A 19,396-nucleotide genomic window follows, 5' to 3' on the forward strand; every position below is an offset into this window, starting at 1 on the left:
GCCGCATCCGCCACTACAGCTGGAGCGAAAGGGGCGGGTAAGCCCCCACAGGGGCTGGCGACGGCAGAAGATGGTGCAGAGCCATCCAGGTTGGTGATGTTTACGGAGCAGGAGGAGGCCGCTTCAGAGCCGCACATGGGGCCTGGTGGGGGTGGTACCACTGGTGCAAGTGGTGCAGTCCAGGGGCAGGGGCAGGAGGCAGCACAGGTCGGCACGGAGGGGCCTGTGCATGTCACTGTCCCTGACACTGTGACTGCATCACCATGCACCAGCAGGGATGCCCCGTCCCAGGCCCATCTGCAGGTAGGGGGGAGGTCCATGTCATCTAGCACTCCTCTACCTGCAGACGTGTGGACCAGTGACAGGATTGAGTCCGTCCTGATTGGTGTCGCATTGCGCACACGTGTCATTCGTGATGACATGCGTGCTTCCTGGGGGGACCATGCACGTCATTGTGAAGAGATGTGTGCCAATGTGGCCCAGTTGGGAGAGCTCATGGTCCGGGGTTTCCTCCGTGTGTCGCTCTGTCTTGCGCCCCTCTCCTCTTCTTTGCACACTATACGCCAGTCATTCTCCGTGCCATCCTCCGGCCCAGATGACACCAGGGCCTCCGGTGGACCTGCCCCAACCAATGCAGCCAGACTGGTGGAGATCCCATCCCTGCCACAGTCGGGAGTTGGAGCTCCAGCACAGGTGGTCACCCAAGCAACTGGACCCCTGGCAACGGACAATGTGCAGGCACATACAAGCAGGGCACCTGCACGACGGCCCCAGATGTTGCATCTACCCGGAGGCAGTCGTGGTGGTGGCAGCGGCAGGCAGCAGAAAGGTGGCGGCAGGCTCGGGGTAGGAGACGCATGGCCTCTGGGCCCTCTACATCATCGGGGTAGGCATCGGCCGGGGGGCAGGAGGACCCAGGATTGGAAGTGTCTTCTGTGTGGCAGTGGTTGGGCCTGCGAATATGTGCAGAGCAGCGGCAGGGGGAGAGGGCACGGCTCACAATGGTCAGGGCGGAGAACTCCATGCAGATGGCTTTGAGGCGGGCTGAGTGCCTCGAGGCAACTCGCAGGGAGTTGGAGGAGGCCATGGCTGCATCCCTGTGAGACCTCGAGGCCAGGGAAAAGGCCCGCATCTGGAACATCGACGTGGAGTTTGATGATGCCCTGGCCCGGGACATCAAAAAGTGAGCCATCGGACTAGCCCACCGCCTTTGTATATAGTTATTTAAGTTTAGGTTTCATTTGGTTTTTATTATTATTTGGAGTTTTCGGACTTTGCTCCACTTTTTGTATATAGTTGTATTTTAGATAGGGTTTTAGGTAGATTTCCTTTTGTTTTGGGATAATGGACCCTTCAGATTTTCGTTTTCAATATTACGGACATGTACATACTTAATTTTTTTATATGCACATGGAGTAATTTTATTATGCTTTTCATCTTGGGATTTATTTCTATGGAGTTTGGGGATGGACCACTTTTATTTTTTCATGTTTTGGATTTTTATTTTTCCTTGAATTTCACTTTATTTTTCATATTGCAATCATTATTTCTTTATTTGCATGTGTGATTTTCATTTTGTCATTTGTTTTTATTTTTAATACATTTCATTATTCTTCATTCTTGGTGTGGTCTACTATGATTTCTTTTGTGCATGTCTCCATGAGCATTGGCTCAGTCATGTGTTGCCACTTTGTGGCTCTGTAGGACATTTGTTGATGGGCATGCTGGTTTTTTTCAGACTATCATGGAATGGGTAATTTAGTATGGAGTGGATGCAGTGGATCGTTGGGTGATTGTACTGGGGGTGGGGGTGTGGGATTTGGTTTGGCATTAGGGCCATGAGTCTGTATAGTTATGACGTGGTGTTTGGGGGGACATGAGTCGGGGCCTGCTGGCAGGTGCCCGTCAATGGGGGGTGCATGGGGTGGACATGAGTTGGGGCCTGCTGGCAGGTGCCTGTCAATTGGATGGGCGGGACATGAGTCAGGGCCTGCTGGCAGGTGCCTGTCAATTGGGTGGGGGGGCATGAGTCGGGACCCGCTGGCAGGTGCCTGTCAATTGGGGGGGCATGAGTCGGGGCCTGCTGGCAGGTGCCTGTCAATTGGGCAGGGGGACATGAGTCTGGGCCTGCTGGCAGGTTCCTGTCAATTGGGTGGGGGGGACATGAATCAGGGCCTGCTGGCAGGTGCCTGTCAAATGAGGCGGGACATGAGTCGGGGCCTGCTGGCAGGTGCCTGTCAATTGGGGGGGGGACATGAGTCGGAGCCTGCTTTCAGGTGCCTGTCAATGGTGGGTTGGTGGGTGGACATGAGTCGGGGAATGCTGGCAGGTGCCTGTCAATGGTGGATGGGTGGGAGGACATGAGTAGGGGCCTGCTGGCAGGTGCCTGTCAATGGGGGGGGGGCAGGGGACATGAGCCGGGGCCTGCAGGCAGGTGCCTGTCAATTGAGGGGGACATGAGTCGGAGCCTGCTGACAGGTGCCTGTCAATGGTGGGTTGGTGGGGGGGACATGAGTCGGGGCCTGCTGGCAGGTGCCTGTCAATGGGGGGTGGGGAGGGGACATGAGTTGGGGCCTGCAGGCAGGTGCCTGTCAATTTGGGGGGACATGAGTCAGAGCCTGCTGGCAGGTGCCTGTCAATGGTGGGTTGGTGGGGGGGGGGCATGAGTCGGGGCATGCTGGCAGGTGCCTGTCAATGGTGGGTTGGTGGGGGGGACATGATTCAGGGCATGCTGGCAGGTGCCTGTCAATTGTGGGTTGGTGGGGGGACATGACTCAGGGCATGCTGGCAGGTGCCTGTCAATGGTGGATGGGTGGGGGGGACATGAGTCGCGGCCTGCTGGCAGGTGCCTGTCAATTGGGGGGACATGAGTCGGGCCTGCTGGCAGGTGCCTGTCAATTGGGTGGGGGGACATGAGTCAGGGCCTGCTGGTAGGTGCCTGTCAATTGGGGGGCATGTGTCGGGGCCTGCTGGCAGGTGCCTGTCAATGGTGGGTTGGTGGGCGGGACATGATTCAGGGCATGCTGGCAGGTGCCTGTCAATTGTGGGTTGGTGGGGGGACATGACTCAGGGCATGCTGGCAGGTGCCTGTCAATGGTGGATGGGTGGGGGGGACATGAGTCGCGGCCTGCTGGCAGGTGCCTGTCAATTGGGGGGACATGAGTCGGGCCTGCTGGCAGGTGCCTGTCAATTGGGTGGGGGGACATGAGTCAGGGCCTGCTGGTAGGTGCCTGTCAATTGGGGGGGCATGTGTCGGGGCCTGCTGGCAGGTGCCTGTCAATCAGGTGGGGGGGACATGAGTTGGGGCCTGCTGGCAGGTGCCCATCAAAGGGGTGTAGGGGGGCATGAGTTGCGGCTCCCAAGTGCATGGTGCTAGGTGGCCTGCCGGCGGGGCATGGGGAGGTTGGATGGGCTGCCTGCAGGGCATGGGGAGGGGTGTAGGGTGGACCCGTGTGGCGTGGTCTGGCTGCAAGGGATGCATGTGGCTTCTCACCACACTGCTGCATGAATCTGGGGGTACGGGAGTGAGAATTACATGCAATTGGGCTGGCGCGAGCCGGTACGTGTAATCCGAGGGTTGCGTGGAGAGTTTTACACACAATTTCACGGGTGTGAGCAGGGTACGCGTATTCCAGGGGTGGTGGGGAGTTTTACATGTGATTTCGCTGGCACGAGTGAGGTATGCGTATTCCAGGGGTGCGCGTGGAGCTTTACATGCGATTTCACTGGCGCGAGCGGGGTACGCGTAATCCGAGGGGTGCGTTGGGAGTTTTACACGTGATTTCGCTGGTGCGAGAGGGGTACACATATTCCAGGGGTGCGTGGGGAGTTTTACATGCGATTTCGCTGGCGCAAGCGGGGTACGCGTAATCCGAGGGGTGCGCAGGGAGTTTTACATGCGATTTCACTGGTGCGAGCGGGGTACGCATATTCCAGGGGTGCGTGGGGAGTTTTACATGCGATTTCGCTGGCGCAAGCGGGATATGCGTATTCCAGGGGTGCGCAAGGAGTTTTACACGCGATTTCGCTGGCGCGAGCGGGGTACGCGTAATCCGAGTGGTGCGCAGGGAGTTTTGCACGCGATTTCACTGGCGCGAGCGGGGTACGCGTAATCCGAGGGGTGCGCAGGGAGTTTTACATGCGATTTTGCTAGCGCAAGCGGGGTAGCGCGCAGTCGAGGGGTGCACAGGGAGTTTTACAAGCAATTTCACTGGCGCGTAAGGGCTGAGTGGCATCTAAAGCATGTTTTCGTGGTTGGGAGCTGTATGCTGGTCCACTGGCCCATGTAGGGGATTTTCGCAATATTGTTGGTGCATGGGGCGGTTTTGGGGGCGTAACTGGTGCTGCTACAGGGTCCCTGCGCCACGGCTGGTTATGGATGTAAGTATCCATGAATACACTGTGACTGAAAATGGGTTTTGGCACACGCGGCAAGCACACGCTGGTACACGCGCCCTCTCTGCGCTGCCCGCGTGCGCTGCTTCTGCACTAAATTCTATGAATGACCCCCTGAACCTTTCCAGCGCTGCCGCAGGTGACAATTCTGTAAAGATGGGTGTAAGTGTATGTCTATTCTTAGCCCAAATGTAATGCCCTGTGGACAAGGAGGGCATTGGAGGACTGAATTAAAAGCATGATTTTGCCTGCAGCTAGAGGGTTTGAAGCCAAACATTCTTTCTCCTTTTATTCTATGCAAAATATATGTCGAGCACTGTGTTATTTTGATGATCATTTTGTCATGTGATCTCCATCTGATGAAAAAAGCTACTGGACTTTGAAATCTTATTTTTTTCAGTGCATCACCATAAAACGTTCTTTTAGTTCAACAAAAGGTAGAAAAATGTGGATATTGTGTGATTCTAAAACTGGACTAACACAGCATCAAACTCTTTCTCTGCACAGTTACTCTAAAATATAACACCTTTGTGTTGCATTTCATCCCGTGTTTGTGTAGATTCCCTTCCAGGTATTCACAGCTTGTACCTTTGTCTTACTCCTCATCCTATTTGGAGAGCTGTGAGATGATGTGCTGGAATAGAGGAGACAATCCTCCTGGCGCACCTTCCCCAGTTAACATTATATGTGCCTTTTGCTGATGTAGTGTTTGCTCCAAATAAAGCCTATGCCCACAAGTCCAATGTGTGCGTGAGGTTAATTGGGTTACTTGACCAATATGAGCATATTTTGTGGCTTCCTTACACCTCTCATGGATGTTCTCTACATATCAGTGCCCATTAGCCTGTTTGGATTTTATCAGTTAGGAGACAATTCAATACATCAATGAAATTCATTACTAGCATAACTCCAAAGAATATTTCTCAAGACCTGTGGCTGTCCACAGTCTGACCACTGCAATCAGGCTTTTGCTCATTCTTTGTTTGACACAACATTTTTTTGGAGATAAGTTACCAGATGATTTGTGTAGATCGACTGCAATCAGTGACATACAGGCATTTGGCAATGGAACAAACTACAAGAAGGTCCTTAAACTGTACAAGTGATTGGATACATTCTACATGAAAACCAGCGCTCTTTTCAAATTGTGTTGACATTTCAGTGACTGGCAATGTAAGTGATGAAAGATTGCAGAGCTCCCTCGCTAGGACATATAGCCTGCCAAACCAATGTCTTCCCTTTTTGAACAGAGGATAATCGCTTCAACCTTTTAAATGGGGCACCAAGACATCGTGATACGGGTGAACAAAGGCACTGCGACTGCGGACGTAAACGAGAGCCAGGCGCAATAGCAACGAACCCCTACTTTATGTAGATTCCATCTCAATAAGTGATGTGAATGTCAGTGCTCCCGACAACATCCTCTTTATATATGTAGTAAGTGGCTTTGTAGCCACCAAAAACACGGCCTTTCTGCCACATCAGAGCACCCACAGTAATCAATGACAATGTTTGTAGGCAGTTAGAATCCAACCCAGATTTATAAATCGATTCACTGCCTAAACATATTTTACAGCAAACGAGGAGTGATTTATATTACAAATCCAGTCGTGGTACAGGATGGCAACAGTTTTTAACCTTTAGTTGATGTCCGGGTGGCGTGGCATTAGTTCAAGGAATCTCTGAATAGCTCTGCTTTTAACAGTTTCCTGATGAGTGGCTCATCTGGTTGTTCTTGCAAATGAGAATTAAGCGTGTTCCAGAATTTAGAGCCCTGTACTTCAAGAGACCTGTTTAAGACATTTCAAGGAGTACTGTTGAAACTTGTGAAGTGTAGTTGAAGGCAAGTGTCAGACGGGCATAGGGTCCTTGCCAATTTGTAGAGGTACTTGGCACCTTCAGGTTAGGGGGCTTTACCTTTCCTTTTGTCGCCAATCGGCCTCCATTCGGAAAATACCCTGGTGCACGAACTACTGCCAGCTTTCAATATTTGTGAAAAAGTCTGCTGCCACACTTGGATTCCGAGAGATTGCCACATTGGAACATCCACTGCTGTGCAAAATGAGAGCATTTCCAGTGACCAAGCCTAAGGTTGTGCCATTGACAGATCGTGTGTGTATGTTCCGGCATAGAGCACAATGACGCAGGGTATAGCTCTGTTGTTGTTGAACTGACTGTCACCATGTACTGGTGATAATCCTACAATCCTGAAACTCATACCTTGCTCCTGAGGAGTGTAGTGCTGCACATATATGTAAAATGTGTATTGCTACATATGTGGGAGGGGTGAACTATAGGGTGTTCAAATGACGCTAGGGTGCTGTCTGAAGAATAGGGTTTTCACTAGTGGACTTTTCCTGAACCTGGTGCATAGCAGGAGCAACCCACACCCAGCCCTTATATACACCACATATATTGTGTTGATGGGTTTTCTCGAGAAAAAAAGAATCAGCAAAAATCCCATTGAAAAACACCAGTCGATGAATGAACGTTGTACCAGCAGGAGAAGGTCTACTTTGTTTTGTTTAATGCAGCTCTGTATCTTGTGTCTACTGCAGTTCTTTGCTTGGAGCCTTAGCTTTGGGTGCTGTGAAGGCTACCTGGGATTTTGGGTTTATCAAAAAGGTAGAAAAGGAAGCTGAATGAGATTGCTTTGAAGGCAAGGTAGACTGCATTAAATGCAATTCATGCTTATAGTGGCACCCAGTGTAGTTCTCTTAAAATCAGGATGCAGTCATTTTTCGAACACCAAGTGATGAGCCAGGGAGCAGTCTACAGAGTGGTGTTCAGAGGAGTAAGGGTGGTTTCAGGAATGTCAGTTCGCCTGGCATTGCCACCATCTATGTGATAGTGGATCAAGGTTTCAACTGCACTTCTGAAGTTATCGGTGGGGAGGACAGGTGTGATTTTGTGGAGAGATATCTGGTGCCAGTGGTAAAACGAAAGCAAATTGCAGAAGGTGAATGGAAGAATGGCAGTCTAGCTAGCTGTGTTTCTGGAAGCTAGGACTTGACTTTTGTTTATGTCTTATGATAGCAGAAAATTGAAGCTTGAATGAGGCAGAGGTAGTGTTTGAGGCAGTGGATGCCGTTCAGCAGGAAATCTCAGTATAATTTCAGGTATAATTGGGTTCTGTGATGTATTGGGAGATCCTGATATTGAGGCAACAAAAGAGTTCCCTTACTGATCCCAAGTAGGGATTGGAGATGAAGGATGAGAGAACTGATGCTTGAAGTATGTTGCAGGTGGTGGAATGATGATGTGATCACTTGGTGATAATTGTTGACAGTGTGACATTAAGCTGAGTGACAAACAAGGACTAGTAGGCAAGAATCTCCTGTATCCTTGACGTGGAGTGCATCACCAGTGACTTGGGTGGTAACTGTTTCAGTGCTGCATCTCAGGCTGAATTGCCATGCATAAACTCCTCTAAGACTGGAAGCACCCTGGCTCCTTTGAAAAACACTTGTATTAATTAATTTTGCCAAGGTAAGATATAAACCTTAAAAAGGAGTTTGGAAAGAGCCAATACCTGAGTGATGCCTTTGGATGATTCTCTAAATCAGTTGTGAAATGTGAAACTGTGATCCCTTAAGTTTATTCACCTAAAAAGAATTTCGCTCAGGCTAGGACAGTCCCGCCAATGCTAATAGACCCAGCCTGATTTGCAAAAGATGGTGGGACACTATGTCAAAAGTGGCAAACAGGTTCAACAGCATATTGGGTCCTGCAACACCGACAGGTTCCCCACACAACTGGTCAAACATTCTTGTAGTTACCAGTACCGTAGTAAAGCCAGGACAAAAGCACAGCTGGGCTTTGTAAAGTAAATTGCTACCTTCTGAAAAAGTGTGGATCTGGATTAAGACAACTCACTCCAACTGTTGGGAACTTCAAGATCAGACTACAGTTACTTAGTTCAGAGGAATCTGATCCAACTTTATTTATTAGTGACTTTACAATGTTTTTTTCCATTTTTTTTTTAAAGTCTCTGTTTCTAAACCTTAACTGTATACCTGAGAAAAATGTCAGTCTGAGATAGGGGAGCAATCGTTTTAAAGAACTTGGGGTTTGACAGGGAACCAAAGCATTTAGATGAATTCAGCAACTTGTCAGAATCTGCAGTGGATAACTTATTGAAGGAACACCATGAGTGACAGATCTGTCATTGTTTTAAAGTCTCTGCAGGTACCAAGTAGACATTACCTTGATGCTAACAATACATTGTGCAAAATATGATGCAATTGAAATGTGTTTGTGTCCTCTGGGGGTTCTTCCAAATTATATTAAGAATGGATCCATATTCCTCTGCAGCCCATCCTCCTTCTCAATCCAAAATAGGACATCGGACCAGTAGTTCTGGGCGTATTTCCATTTCCAGCAAATTTGCCAACAGTTGCTCACTTCCCTGCAGTCCCATCAGCAGAAATATATCTTGCTACTTGAGAGCCTTTGTGGGGTGTACTGCTAGCTATGCAACAATTTAACATTGTCGATTTTATATTGGTTTGATATTGACGGTTTGCAAGCCTTCTCAGAAAGCAGACCCCAGAATGTGTTTCAGAACTGCCACCCAACACCCACCCCCTATTCTCTGAGTGGTCTCACCATCGCTCCCAGGATCATTGTTCTATAAAATATGGATATGTGTCCTCTAGATCCCACAAGTGTACCTAAATCCTTCTCTAAGGGTGGGCCTCCTTTTTTATTTGAGCTTTTTATCTATTTGCCATTAGAATCTATTTTAATTGCAAGTGTTAAAACACCAAGAGAAGATCTTCATCTAGTTCTACTTCCAATTGTGGGATAACTATGAATAACCCCTTGCTCCGCAAATGACCCACACTTTCTACTCCTGCTTAAAAGAAAACGTGCGGAAAGGCACTGCCTACCTGCAGCGAATCAGTGAGTGCCATTTAGATAAATGTTTGTTATTGGTCTTACCCCGTCACTGGCCCCAAAAAGATTCAAGCACTGCATGGTTACAAATTTAAGGCGAGAGGTTCTGATGGGGAGGGGCATTGTCTTTTGCCAACCATCACAGGAGAAAGTGCCCCGCTCTCCAACAAAACACAGCTGTACCTCAGGTGATCTACTAAAACCCTCAGTTGTGCAGCCCTAAAATACTCCTCAGAATTCAGCAGGCCGTCTCTTCCCTCGAGTTTGTGGAGTGCAGGATGTGAGTAACTAACCATAGGTCCTTTGTTGCCCAACTCGAGGGCAGATAGTTTGATAGGCATACGCCTTTCATTGTACTTGTAATCCAGGCGCCCAAATGTCGAATCCTTTCCACATGCAATTTAAATGGGAAGGGCTGCAAGTTATTCACCATGTCTGCCAGGATTTGACCTAATGCATAGGAACTGACTTATTCAATTCAACCTAATGCCCGAGAGGCTAACATATTCCAGAATCCACTCCAGCTGCACTGGGTGTGAATGTAGAGGCTTGATGAGGTATACATTGATCAGGAAAAATACTACTAATCACACAGTCTGCTGATTGTATTCCAAATGATAGCACACTAATCATATACATTTTGTTGACAGTCCTCACAAGTAGTATTTTTACAAAGCAACAATATCAATTTAATGTAAATAGCTTGATTAATAGTGTACTCTTTTGTTTATTCTCTTTGTGTAACAGTGACTTGCTTGTGTTAAGTATACATATATGTGATTTGATGCTCTACGAGCCTAATTGTGCCTGCACAGACCTTGCCTCACCTCCACTTTTTAATATGAAGCTTCTAGGTAACATTCCGCCGATTATATCAGCGCCGAACAGTTTATTCCCTTATGTGTCGTGGATCCACCTCTGCATGCATAATTTATTGGAATGGCAGCGTCCACGCTGGCTGACTGATCATTAACAATGAGCCATAAGGATGCGGCTATACATCTGAAAGCTTGAGCAGCAACCACTGATATTATTGCACCACTGCTGACTGTAACGTAAATACAGACCGACTTCATACAGCTCGGGCAGTAATGTATGATTCTTCACATGACAGAACCATACAGATATGAGAACAGGTTAGCAATGCCGTTAACAGGCACTCAAACTCTATTCCAACATGTCGGACCTCGTTTATAGGAATGAGAGCCAAAGGATATGCAGGACTCTGAAGGTGGTTGGGGTGTGTGACCCTCCCAAGTGTGTTGCCCCTTTAAGGGAATGTGTCCCTCCCATGTGCATTGCCCTTTTAATGTGGGCCATGACTGTTTCATGGCCCAAGCTAAGAAAAGGAGCCCCTGCCGGCACGTGCATCAGAACGGCTGCAGACTCCCAAAGAGGAATGACTTGTCCGTCTCTCATTTAGGCCTGCAGGCCCACACAATTGTGAGCACGTGCCTGCAGGCCATGATGCCATGGGACCCTCGAGCCAGCAAGGTGGCAGGGGTCGGCATGGTCATCAGTATGGGCCGCCCTGCCCCCACTCAAGACCGGGTGTCTCCCGGCAACCCTTGTCCATAGCAGGCTCCCATATAACAATGGCGATGAGGAATAACCCCCACAGGGCTCCCTGTCCCCGAGCTTCCTGATTTTTTTTCCTTCCTCGTTTTTTTTGTTGTTGTTGAAGGACAGAGGAAGGAAGCTGTCCCCCGCTGGGGGAGAAAATGCGGCGAGTGGCAGCCAACGCTGCAGCACATGTGAAGGGAGGAGTAGTGGCATCCATCCATCGCCGTAGGGATGGCGAGGGGAGATCATTCTCAGACCCCTGCCGGCGATTCCCCCTTGGCCGCGGTCCTCTGAGAGAAGGGTGCTTGTGCGGCTAGGGTTGGAGTCAGTCAGCAGCCTCCCTGCGGCATCTGCCGCCAAATGAAGGAAGCCACAAAGCAAAGAGAAGCCGATGCCGCTTGGTTGGCCCGGCCTCCAGCGTGTCAATCTGCAGCACTCTGCTGCGTGGGAGACCCAACACCCTCAGCAGCCTGAGTCTTAAACATTTCAAGCCTTTTTTATTAAAACTTTCCCACTATTCTTGAGTGGTTGGCCCCGCCGAGGGCTTACCTTTCTCTGACTACAAGCTGGAATCGTGTCGATGGCGGTGGAATTGCTTCTGCTTAAGCAACAAAGATGAGTGGCTCCCCGAGTGTGACCGCTTTTTGGTTTTCCGCCGAACGGGGTGGGCCCTTCTGTATCAGTCTCAGAGGGCCGGATGAGCGACCGCACATAGATTTTGGGGATGGTCGGCCCAAAGCAAGTCTGGTGGCCTGCTCACAAATGGATTTCAACTGTATTTTCGAGCACGACGCACATCCCTCTGTGTCGTGATCCGCACACAGACACCACAGACAAATGTCATGTGGGTCGGTCACTGACATTTTGGAATGGCAGTCGGTGCACCTTTTAAAGCCTGATATCCAGTGAGTGAACATCGCAGTTGAGGATATGAGAGAAAATGTGACAGCTTAGTCCAAAACGCAGAGTCGAAGACTCAATGCCGTGTCCCAGAAGCAGCGTGCAATGCATGGAAAAAAGGAACTGAGGTATCGGGTGTATTGACGTGGTATATTTACGACACCTGATGTCACATTCAGAGCACAAGATCGAGCAGCGAGCAAGACGGATCGACCATCGAGTCGAGGTCCACTACGACTCCTGTCGAAAAGGTTTCTGAGCAGCAGAGCTGGATGAGGATGTCTATCAGATGAGGTATCTGCACGAGAAAAGCAATACATTAAAATGAATTTCTCACATGGGCTGAACAGCATTTCTGTGGGGGCACACATCTAGCACACGCAGCAGTGTGGTAATGGTGAACATGCCAAGGGAAAGGGAGTGAGAGCACTCTAAAGTCCCACAATTTAGGATAAGGCCTCCCTCTTAGTATTACTCACAAGCTTATCATTTGGAGCGACAAAATGTACAACATGTGCATGAAGGAGTTTCCAAGTGACACTGGACTAGTTATTGAAGATATTCTGTTGTCAACCTCTGTGAATATTTGTCCCATTACCTGCTTCTCTACCAGTGCAACATGAACTGTTGCTTAGGCAAATGTTAAACAGGGAAGGGCTGTGCAGTGAATTCTGGAAAACACCAACAAAATATCTGTTAATCACCAATTTATCCTGTTTAATCCAACCATTAGAGTTGTCCATGGTCTGTGAGAGAGAAGCTTGACTTATTGTGTGCCAGACATCAAGGTGGGACCGTTGGGTGAAGTCCAAGTAATCCTTCATTTCCACCTCTTCAAAAGGTGTCACAGCTCTGAAACTTTCTTCACTCTTCAAGGGTAGCACACAGCTGTGGGAACATCACACCAATCCATGTGCCTGCACATTCGGCAATCACTCTAGTACAAAAGAGGCATGGGCCCTGGCACCATTCCTGTCAATACTAAGCCAACATGCATTCAGGTGGGTCTCTCTATGATTGATCGAATACACTATCAAGACAAGCACAAGAAACGGTTACCCTTAAGGCGCCAGGGGCTGGCACCATACCCAAGATGAACTCTGAGCAGCAGTAAAAAAAAGTTCTACAACCATGATACTAAGAGAGTTGGTATCCTCTTTATTAATCGCAAAGCATCAGCACTGTGTAAAAGCAAAGTACAGATTGGATATCAGAATCATTCAAAGGTTGCTTTAACAACAACTGAATTATATTTTCAAATACAACTCCATTAAAAAATGACAAGTGTAATGCAGACTAGGCAATGTGATTCTTAATTTGTATATGCACCCAGAGACGATTGCAGTGCTTAGACATGTAGACCCAATGCTCTTGTGAGATGATGCGACTGGCAACTGACTGAAATGTTGTATGTGCAGTAAGTGCATCACGTTGCCACGCCAGTGCTCATGTGCATGTGCTCCTGACAGATTTCTGGGCACATCTAAAAGCTCTGAAACGACTTGGAGTTTAACACCCGCTATTAAATGTGTCCCCCAAAGGCCTTCCAAATATCTGTGGAAGAGCCAAAGTTGAGAATCGCTGTGTGTATTTTCTGTAGCAGTAATCCATGACAGTGTGTAGTTAAGACAAATGAGTTCTGGGATTGAGGTTTTTAGTTTTAAGCACTCATCCAAACATGCTTTCTGTGGTGTTGGCATGTCATATCCTAGACATCCCTCTTAATGTATCGAGTGCAAGAGAGGCAGCACTGAGGGGTCACAGTGAAAGGGGATCCAAGCGTGCGGATCAGCATAGTACCATAGCTATATTGTGTATGAGCATTAGCATTAGAAAAGAATGGTTCGGTGCAAATCAATAACAAGGACTGAACTCAGGAGCAGAAATCTCACAGACTCTCAACCGAGGATAAGACTGGACGCGTGTAATGCTTTAATTGCATTTTTAGAAAATCTGTTTGTTGAACATATCACACATTTTGTGTTTGGAAAGAGATTTGTTTTTGTAGTGCTTATTTGCCACAGTTCCCACTGGTTGGCTAACGGGCCCCCCTCCTTTTTCTTTGTAATCATTAACACTTAGGTCATATCTATCCATAGTGTGATTAACCTTAATGTACTGTAGACCCACTGTATGTCCATGTAAACCAACAGACACAAATTCTTAAAGCTGCAAGCTACTAGCCGGCCAAAAAAAGGTCACTTGCCACCTCAGTTCTATACATTTACACAGCACAACATTTCGTACTCGCCAATAATCAAATATCATTAGCCAATGGCTAGTGTACATTTTGCACTCTGAGGTAAACATCATTTTGTGACACTGCTGAATTATAAGATATGTGATTTTCAAACCACCAGGCTCCTCGGTGCACTTAATTGGCTTTGACTTTTTCTGTGTTTTTCATATATAAATACAAACTAGTTCTGTATTTTGTTTGGAAAGCTATTAGATTTCCAGTGTTTTTTTCCTGAGGAACACCTGCTGTGGAATCTAGCCTAAAATTAAATAAGTGGTCTTTCATCTGCTTCATGTCCTTTGATTGGTAAAAGCAAAAGCTTTTGCGAAAGGTGGAGTCTGGGTGCCATGGCAGGCAGTAGGCTCAACCAGTTGTTAGGCAGGCGTTGCATCCACATTTTTCTGCTGTGATGCAGGGGTGTGATATTTCGCCCCCAGTCGGAGGCTTTATTTTCACTGAAATGATGCTGGATTGTATCGGTTCGCAGCAGTCACATGCTGCATTCTTGTTCTTTGAAGCGTCTGACCTTTGGAAAACAAACAAAAAGCTTCATGAGTTTACAAGATTAACCTGCCTGAGACCAGAAGAGTTGTTAAGGTGACATCTGAAAATAATCAGGTTTTCGACAAAACAACCTAGATTGCAATGAATTATTGATTACCTATTTACACAGAGGCAACTATTTCAAATTGTTCTGGCCATTATTTTGATTAGAAGTACTGGAATTATCTAGGTATAACACAATTATGAGTAATATGCTAAACGCTTGTATATGGAAAACTCATGTTAAACCAGAACAATATAAAGACAATATAATGTATTTACTGTATCGAATGTGTTACCTTTCCACCCTTACATGTATAGAATGTACATAATGTAATTACTGTAAACAATTTATGTTACCAACAACCTGTAATATGCAACCTGTAACCAAGATCTAAGCATTCTTGTTATTCTGTGCGCCCAGCTACCCAAGGGTTTTCTGGCACCCTATAAATAAACAAACAAACAAAAGTGTCACACAGTTCCTATGTGAGGAATGCTGTTCCCACAGGGAGGTATCGCTGATTGTCCAAATAAGGGCCAAAAGTCCAATCTATGTAAAAGAGAAATAAGGTTCTGTCCAGTAATTTAAGGTGCAAAAAATTCACTGTCGAATCAAATACTACAGTCTAGAATCCCTCCAATCAGAGGAACGTGAAGCTAACATTTCAAATGGGGAGCTATGCCTGGGAAACAAGTGGCGTTAGGGTCCTCCTTTAGTGCTTTGAGATTATAACAAGACTCGCAAAAGGTGCACTACTCATTGGTTATGGGAATTTCCAAGAATGGCAGTAAAAAGGGCGCACAAGCCTTTCATTACCCCGAGTAGAGACTCACATTAATGAGTCTTACACACAAACCAATAAGAACGTACTTGGCCAATTCCAAATTTACATGATTCAATCAAGGCTGCCTGAGGATGAACAAGGGACATGCCCCCTCGCTCTTTTACCTCAGCATCCCAGCCCACACCATCCAATGGAACCCTCTCCCTCTGTCATCCGAGAAATTCAATCAGTGGAAATGTTCAAGAACAGACTCAAACTCCATTGTAGTGAAAGAGGGGCACTCTATACCCTCCTGATCCTCCTGCAACCGAATCGCCCAGCTTACCCGACCTGGATATCATACATACGCATATATATATATATATATATATGCGCAAAATGTGTCAATACCGGCCCAAGACCCTAATGTCTATGTTTTATTTAAGTTCTGTGCCTCAATGTTGCCTGTCCATGTTTCATTGCATCACCCCTTCATCACCCAGTCTACTCTCCTTCATACATTCATTATACTAAAGTCACCCTACTTTGAGACGGCCTCCGACACACAGGATGGAGCTACACGAGAATAACCTTGGTTTCTGGCATGAGTGCAACCTGCACTTTGCAAGTTCACATCCTCTGGCGAGGACGACTTAGCCTCGCATCCTTCCAAGGTCGATAGAACAATACACACTCCTTCCAAATGAGTACCTCTCTTGATTACCATCTTGTGAAAGTCCCTACATCTCCACTTGAGTAGTACATCAACAACAAACAACGGACCAATCTGTAAACCACTTTTTGTTAATGTATTGGAAAAGGAGAGCCATTGTCCAGCAACATTAATGTTGTGAAAGTCAGAATAGTTTGACTAATTGTCTGTCAGACTTTCCTCCTACAAGAAGAGAAGAGGCTAGACTTGGATTTCAGGGATAGCTTGCGTCCAGTGTTGGATGATTGGCTTCTCTGGTCTTACTAGGTCTATAATGCAGGGCTTAGCAAGGACGTGGCCTTTAAAGGCCTTAAGGCAGAGGGCAAGCTTCACCTTCAAAAATCCCTTGCTGCACAAGCACATACATTATGCTAACAGGGAGAGTTGGCATTAAATTGATTCAAGATAAATGCTGGGGATATTCTAGGCCAGGAGTCTGCAACTTGTGGCGGTCCAGATGTTTGAAAATACGATTTCAATGTTTCCCGACTATGCTGGCTATGGATGATGGGAGGTGTCAAAAACATCTGTAGAACTAAACGTTGCAGACTCTTCCCCTAGTGGCATTGCTTTCCTTCACCCTATTAAAGACTTAAGGGGCCCCTGTAGGTTAGGTGATTGCAGCTCAGATCTTTCAGTGTCAGTTGTACAACAATGACACATGTATCCTCAAGTGTCCAAACTTCCGTTATCAAGCCTTCATGCATGCCAACATGGCCCATTGCACAAAGGAGATGCTTTTCCAGTATGTGTTTCATCTTTGCATTCTGGGATTTGTGGTTCTAGATTAAAATGGCATTTCCTATACTACAAATCTCAGAAGGCCAAAAAAACAGAACTGGACATACATCCAGTGGAATAAGGTATCTTGGCAGGTATGAAGCCTGCCAAAATAAGGACAGGCTTCTATTCAGTACAGCCGGTTCTAACCTTGTGCGAGCAAGATAAAGTCCCACTTCCATAATCTGCAGGAAATGGATGTCTAAATGTCCCCTGGTGGGACAGCATTTGACAACCCCCCACCCCTTTTTAGAGTGAGGAACACCAGGAATTGCTATGCCATTTTTGTTAAGGCAAAGGACATTCTAATTCACCTTGAGGAAATTGTTGTGCCCCTCTAACCCAGACACAGAGTGGCTCACCCGCAAGCCACTGGCCAGACACAGAGTGGCTCTCCCACAAGCCACGGTCAAGTCACAGGTTGGCTCTCTCTCAAGGCACTGTACATTTGAGAGATCATTTCTGCAACAGCGTGTATGCTGGTATGATAGATGTATGCCACAAATGTCTTCTTGGAGCTTTACCTGCTAACCAGTCACTGAAAATTACTTAGCCTGGAAAGAGGAGTTTTAACAGCTTCAAAATTGGTGCTCATTAACAGTTTGTCTGATGGTGATCGGAAGCTTTTTCGAAAGGGATGGAGCAAGTGAAGAAAAGTCTCGGTCACGTATCTTGTTCCTCCAGAATCAAGGAACAGACAATGGTCCACAATTTGAAGAGCAGAACAGGTTGGTGGGTACATGTTTCCTAAGACGAGCACTGAAGAACTCTTGGGCCAGTGTCAAAGACAACTCAAACTAAGCACAAGATATTAAAATGTGTTGCATCTTTGTAAAGTGAGTGAATGCAGAGCCCTTAATGCAGGAGTGACATGGCTGGATTTAGGGAGATTGAAAAGGAGACGAGGAGCCAAATTTTTCAGCCCATGTAGTCTTCTGAAGAGACCACTAGGAAGGCCAACATGGATGCCATTGGAGTAGCCCATGTGAGATTGAACTAGGTTGAACATGCTCCTTTACCTCAAAGAATTGGGATGGATACAGGATATCCTTGTTTAGCATATTGAGATGATACAATCCAGTCTTCACCACTTGCGAAATCTGAGTTATCAAACAAAGCAGGCATTGATTATTTAGAGGGTTCAGAGCCAAATGGTTAGCCTGCGTCATAGTCTCAGGAGCAGGTACCTCATATGTGTAGCCTGAATTTAGACAACATGCACAAGCCTTCTGTGCTAACAGTATAATACAACAAAACCTCCTGGACGGTTAGTGCAACTGGTCTAGATAGTACTCAGAAAAGAGATCAAATTTAACAAGTTTTATTGTCCAACTAGCTGTTCCCAGAATAACATACGCCGTTCTAGCAGATCTTAAAGGTCAATATAGGTTGGTAATTCATACGGTCACTTCTGTCCCCTTCTTAAATGCCAGAATTACCACTGATCGTTTCCAGGAAGGGGGCGTAGGTCCCTATGACCTATTAATGGTAATTGAAAAGGGTCAATTTATAGGTAACTGTCTTCTTTTGAATTGGAAAGGCCTCTATGATGTGTCTTTTTAGATGCGTAATTGTCAACCTTGTTCCATTGCAGAGTCTCCATGATGGCATAAGATTGCGTAGTAGCATATTTACAGCACCTACTTTCAGTTTTAGCTTGTGAGGAGGCATTCGTCCTACAGCATTTCACTCTTTAGAGACTTCAATGTTGAGCCAGTAATTAACTGTTCATTGACACTGTAACCGCTGTGCCCTGTGTGAAGAGAAGTGGGGGTGGAAAAAGACTTGAAATTATTCCGAATGTTTGCGATAGTAGAGGTGAAGGTGACCTACGTAGAACCATGCTCACTCTTGTTTGTTAAAATGATAGCAGTTCTTGAAGTGGAAGTGCACACAGAGGTACACTTGGCCATTTGGACAGCAGAGGACAACCTAGCACTGATGAATTGCATCAGCTGAGTACGGAAACATGCGTAAGCATTTCATATATATAGATTGTAAATAAGTTAATCACTAAAGACTTTTACATGAGGATTTCAATACATCAATCCATAAAAACAAATACATAAAAATGACACGTTAAAACTTTACTTTAAAAAAGGCCCTAAAGTGCAACAGTGCAAAGATAAAGGGTTAAAATGCTTATAACTTTCTGTAAACAACACCAATCTGAGCGAGCTGGCAGTGAGAGACCCTCTAGATGTCTTTCTACACACGCTAGTCTGGTGATATACTTTTGTTATGTTACTAGAAACAAAATAACCCTGCTACGAGTGGCTACTAAGAGGATTGCCATTTCGACATTTTAGTAATTCTGGTTCTACAGGGAGACATAACAACAGTATGACGCCAGACTAGAGTGTGAAGAGGGATATCTAGAGGGTCTACCACCGCCAGCTCGCTCAGTGGCTTCAAAAAGAGGCAACTTGAAACATGTTGGGCAGACAAAATAAAGCTATGTCTCTGTCAGACTAAATGGAAAGTTATGAGTGGTGTCGTTTACCGAAAGTAGTTTACTAAGCACCTTAACACTTTATCTTTGCCCTTTTGCACTTTAGGGTCTTTTTTATGGTAACATTTATAACATGTGTCATTTTA

The 19,396-nt window shown here is 46.5% G+C and overlaps 1 protein-coding gene across 1 annotated transcript in view; it reads right to left on the bottom strand.

Moving 5' to 3' along the window:
• Positions 1-12,917: 12,917 nt before the first annotated feature.
• Positions 12,918-19,396, bottom strand: part of LOC138505078 (mucin-5B-like) — a 2,064,041-nt gene continuing 2,057,562 nt past the window's right edge. The window contains exon 38 of the mRNA XM_069625397.1: positions 12,918-14,522. Coding sequence (XP_069481498.1) covers positions 14,360-14,522 — 163 coding nt within the window. The 3' untranslated portion in view covers positions 12,918-14,359. The remainder of the gene's footprint in view (positions 14,523-19,396) is intronic.

The sequence above is a fragment of the Ambystoma mexicanum genome, chromosome 11 (genome assembly GCF_040938575.1).
Source record: "Ambystoma mexicanum isolate Mex_15411 chromosome 11, UKY_AmexF1_1, whole genome shotgun sequence".
Taxonomy (NCBI): domain Eukaryota; kingdom Metazoa; phylum Chordata; class Amphibia; order Caudata; family Ambystomatidae; genus Ambystoma; species Ambystoma mexicanum.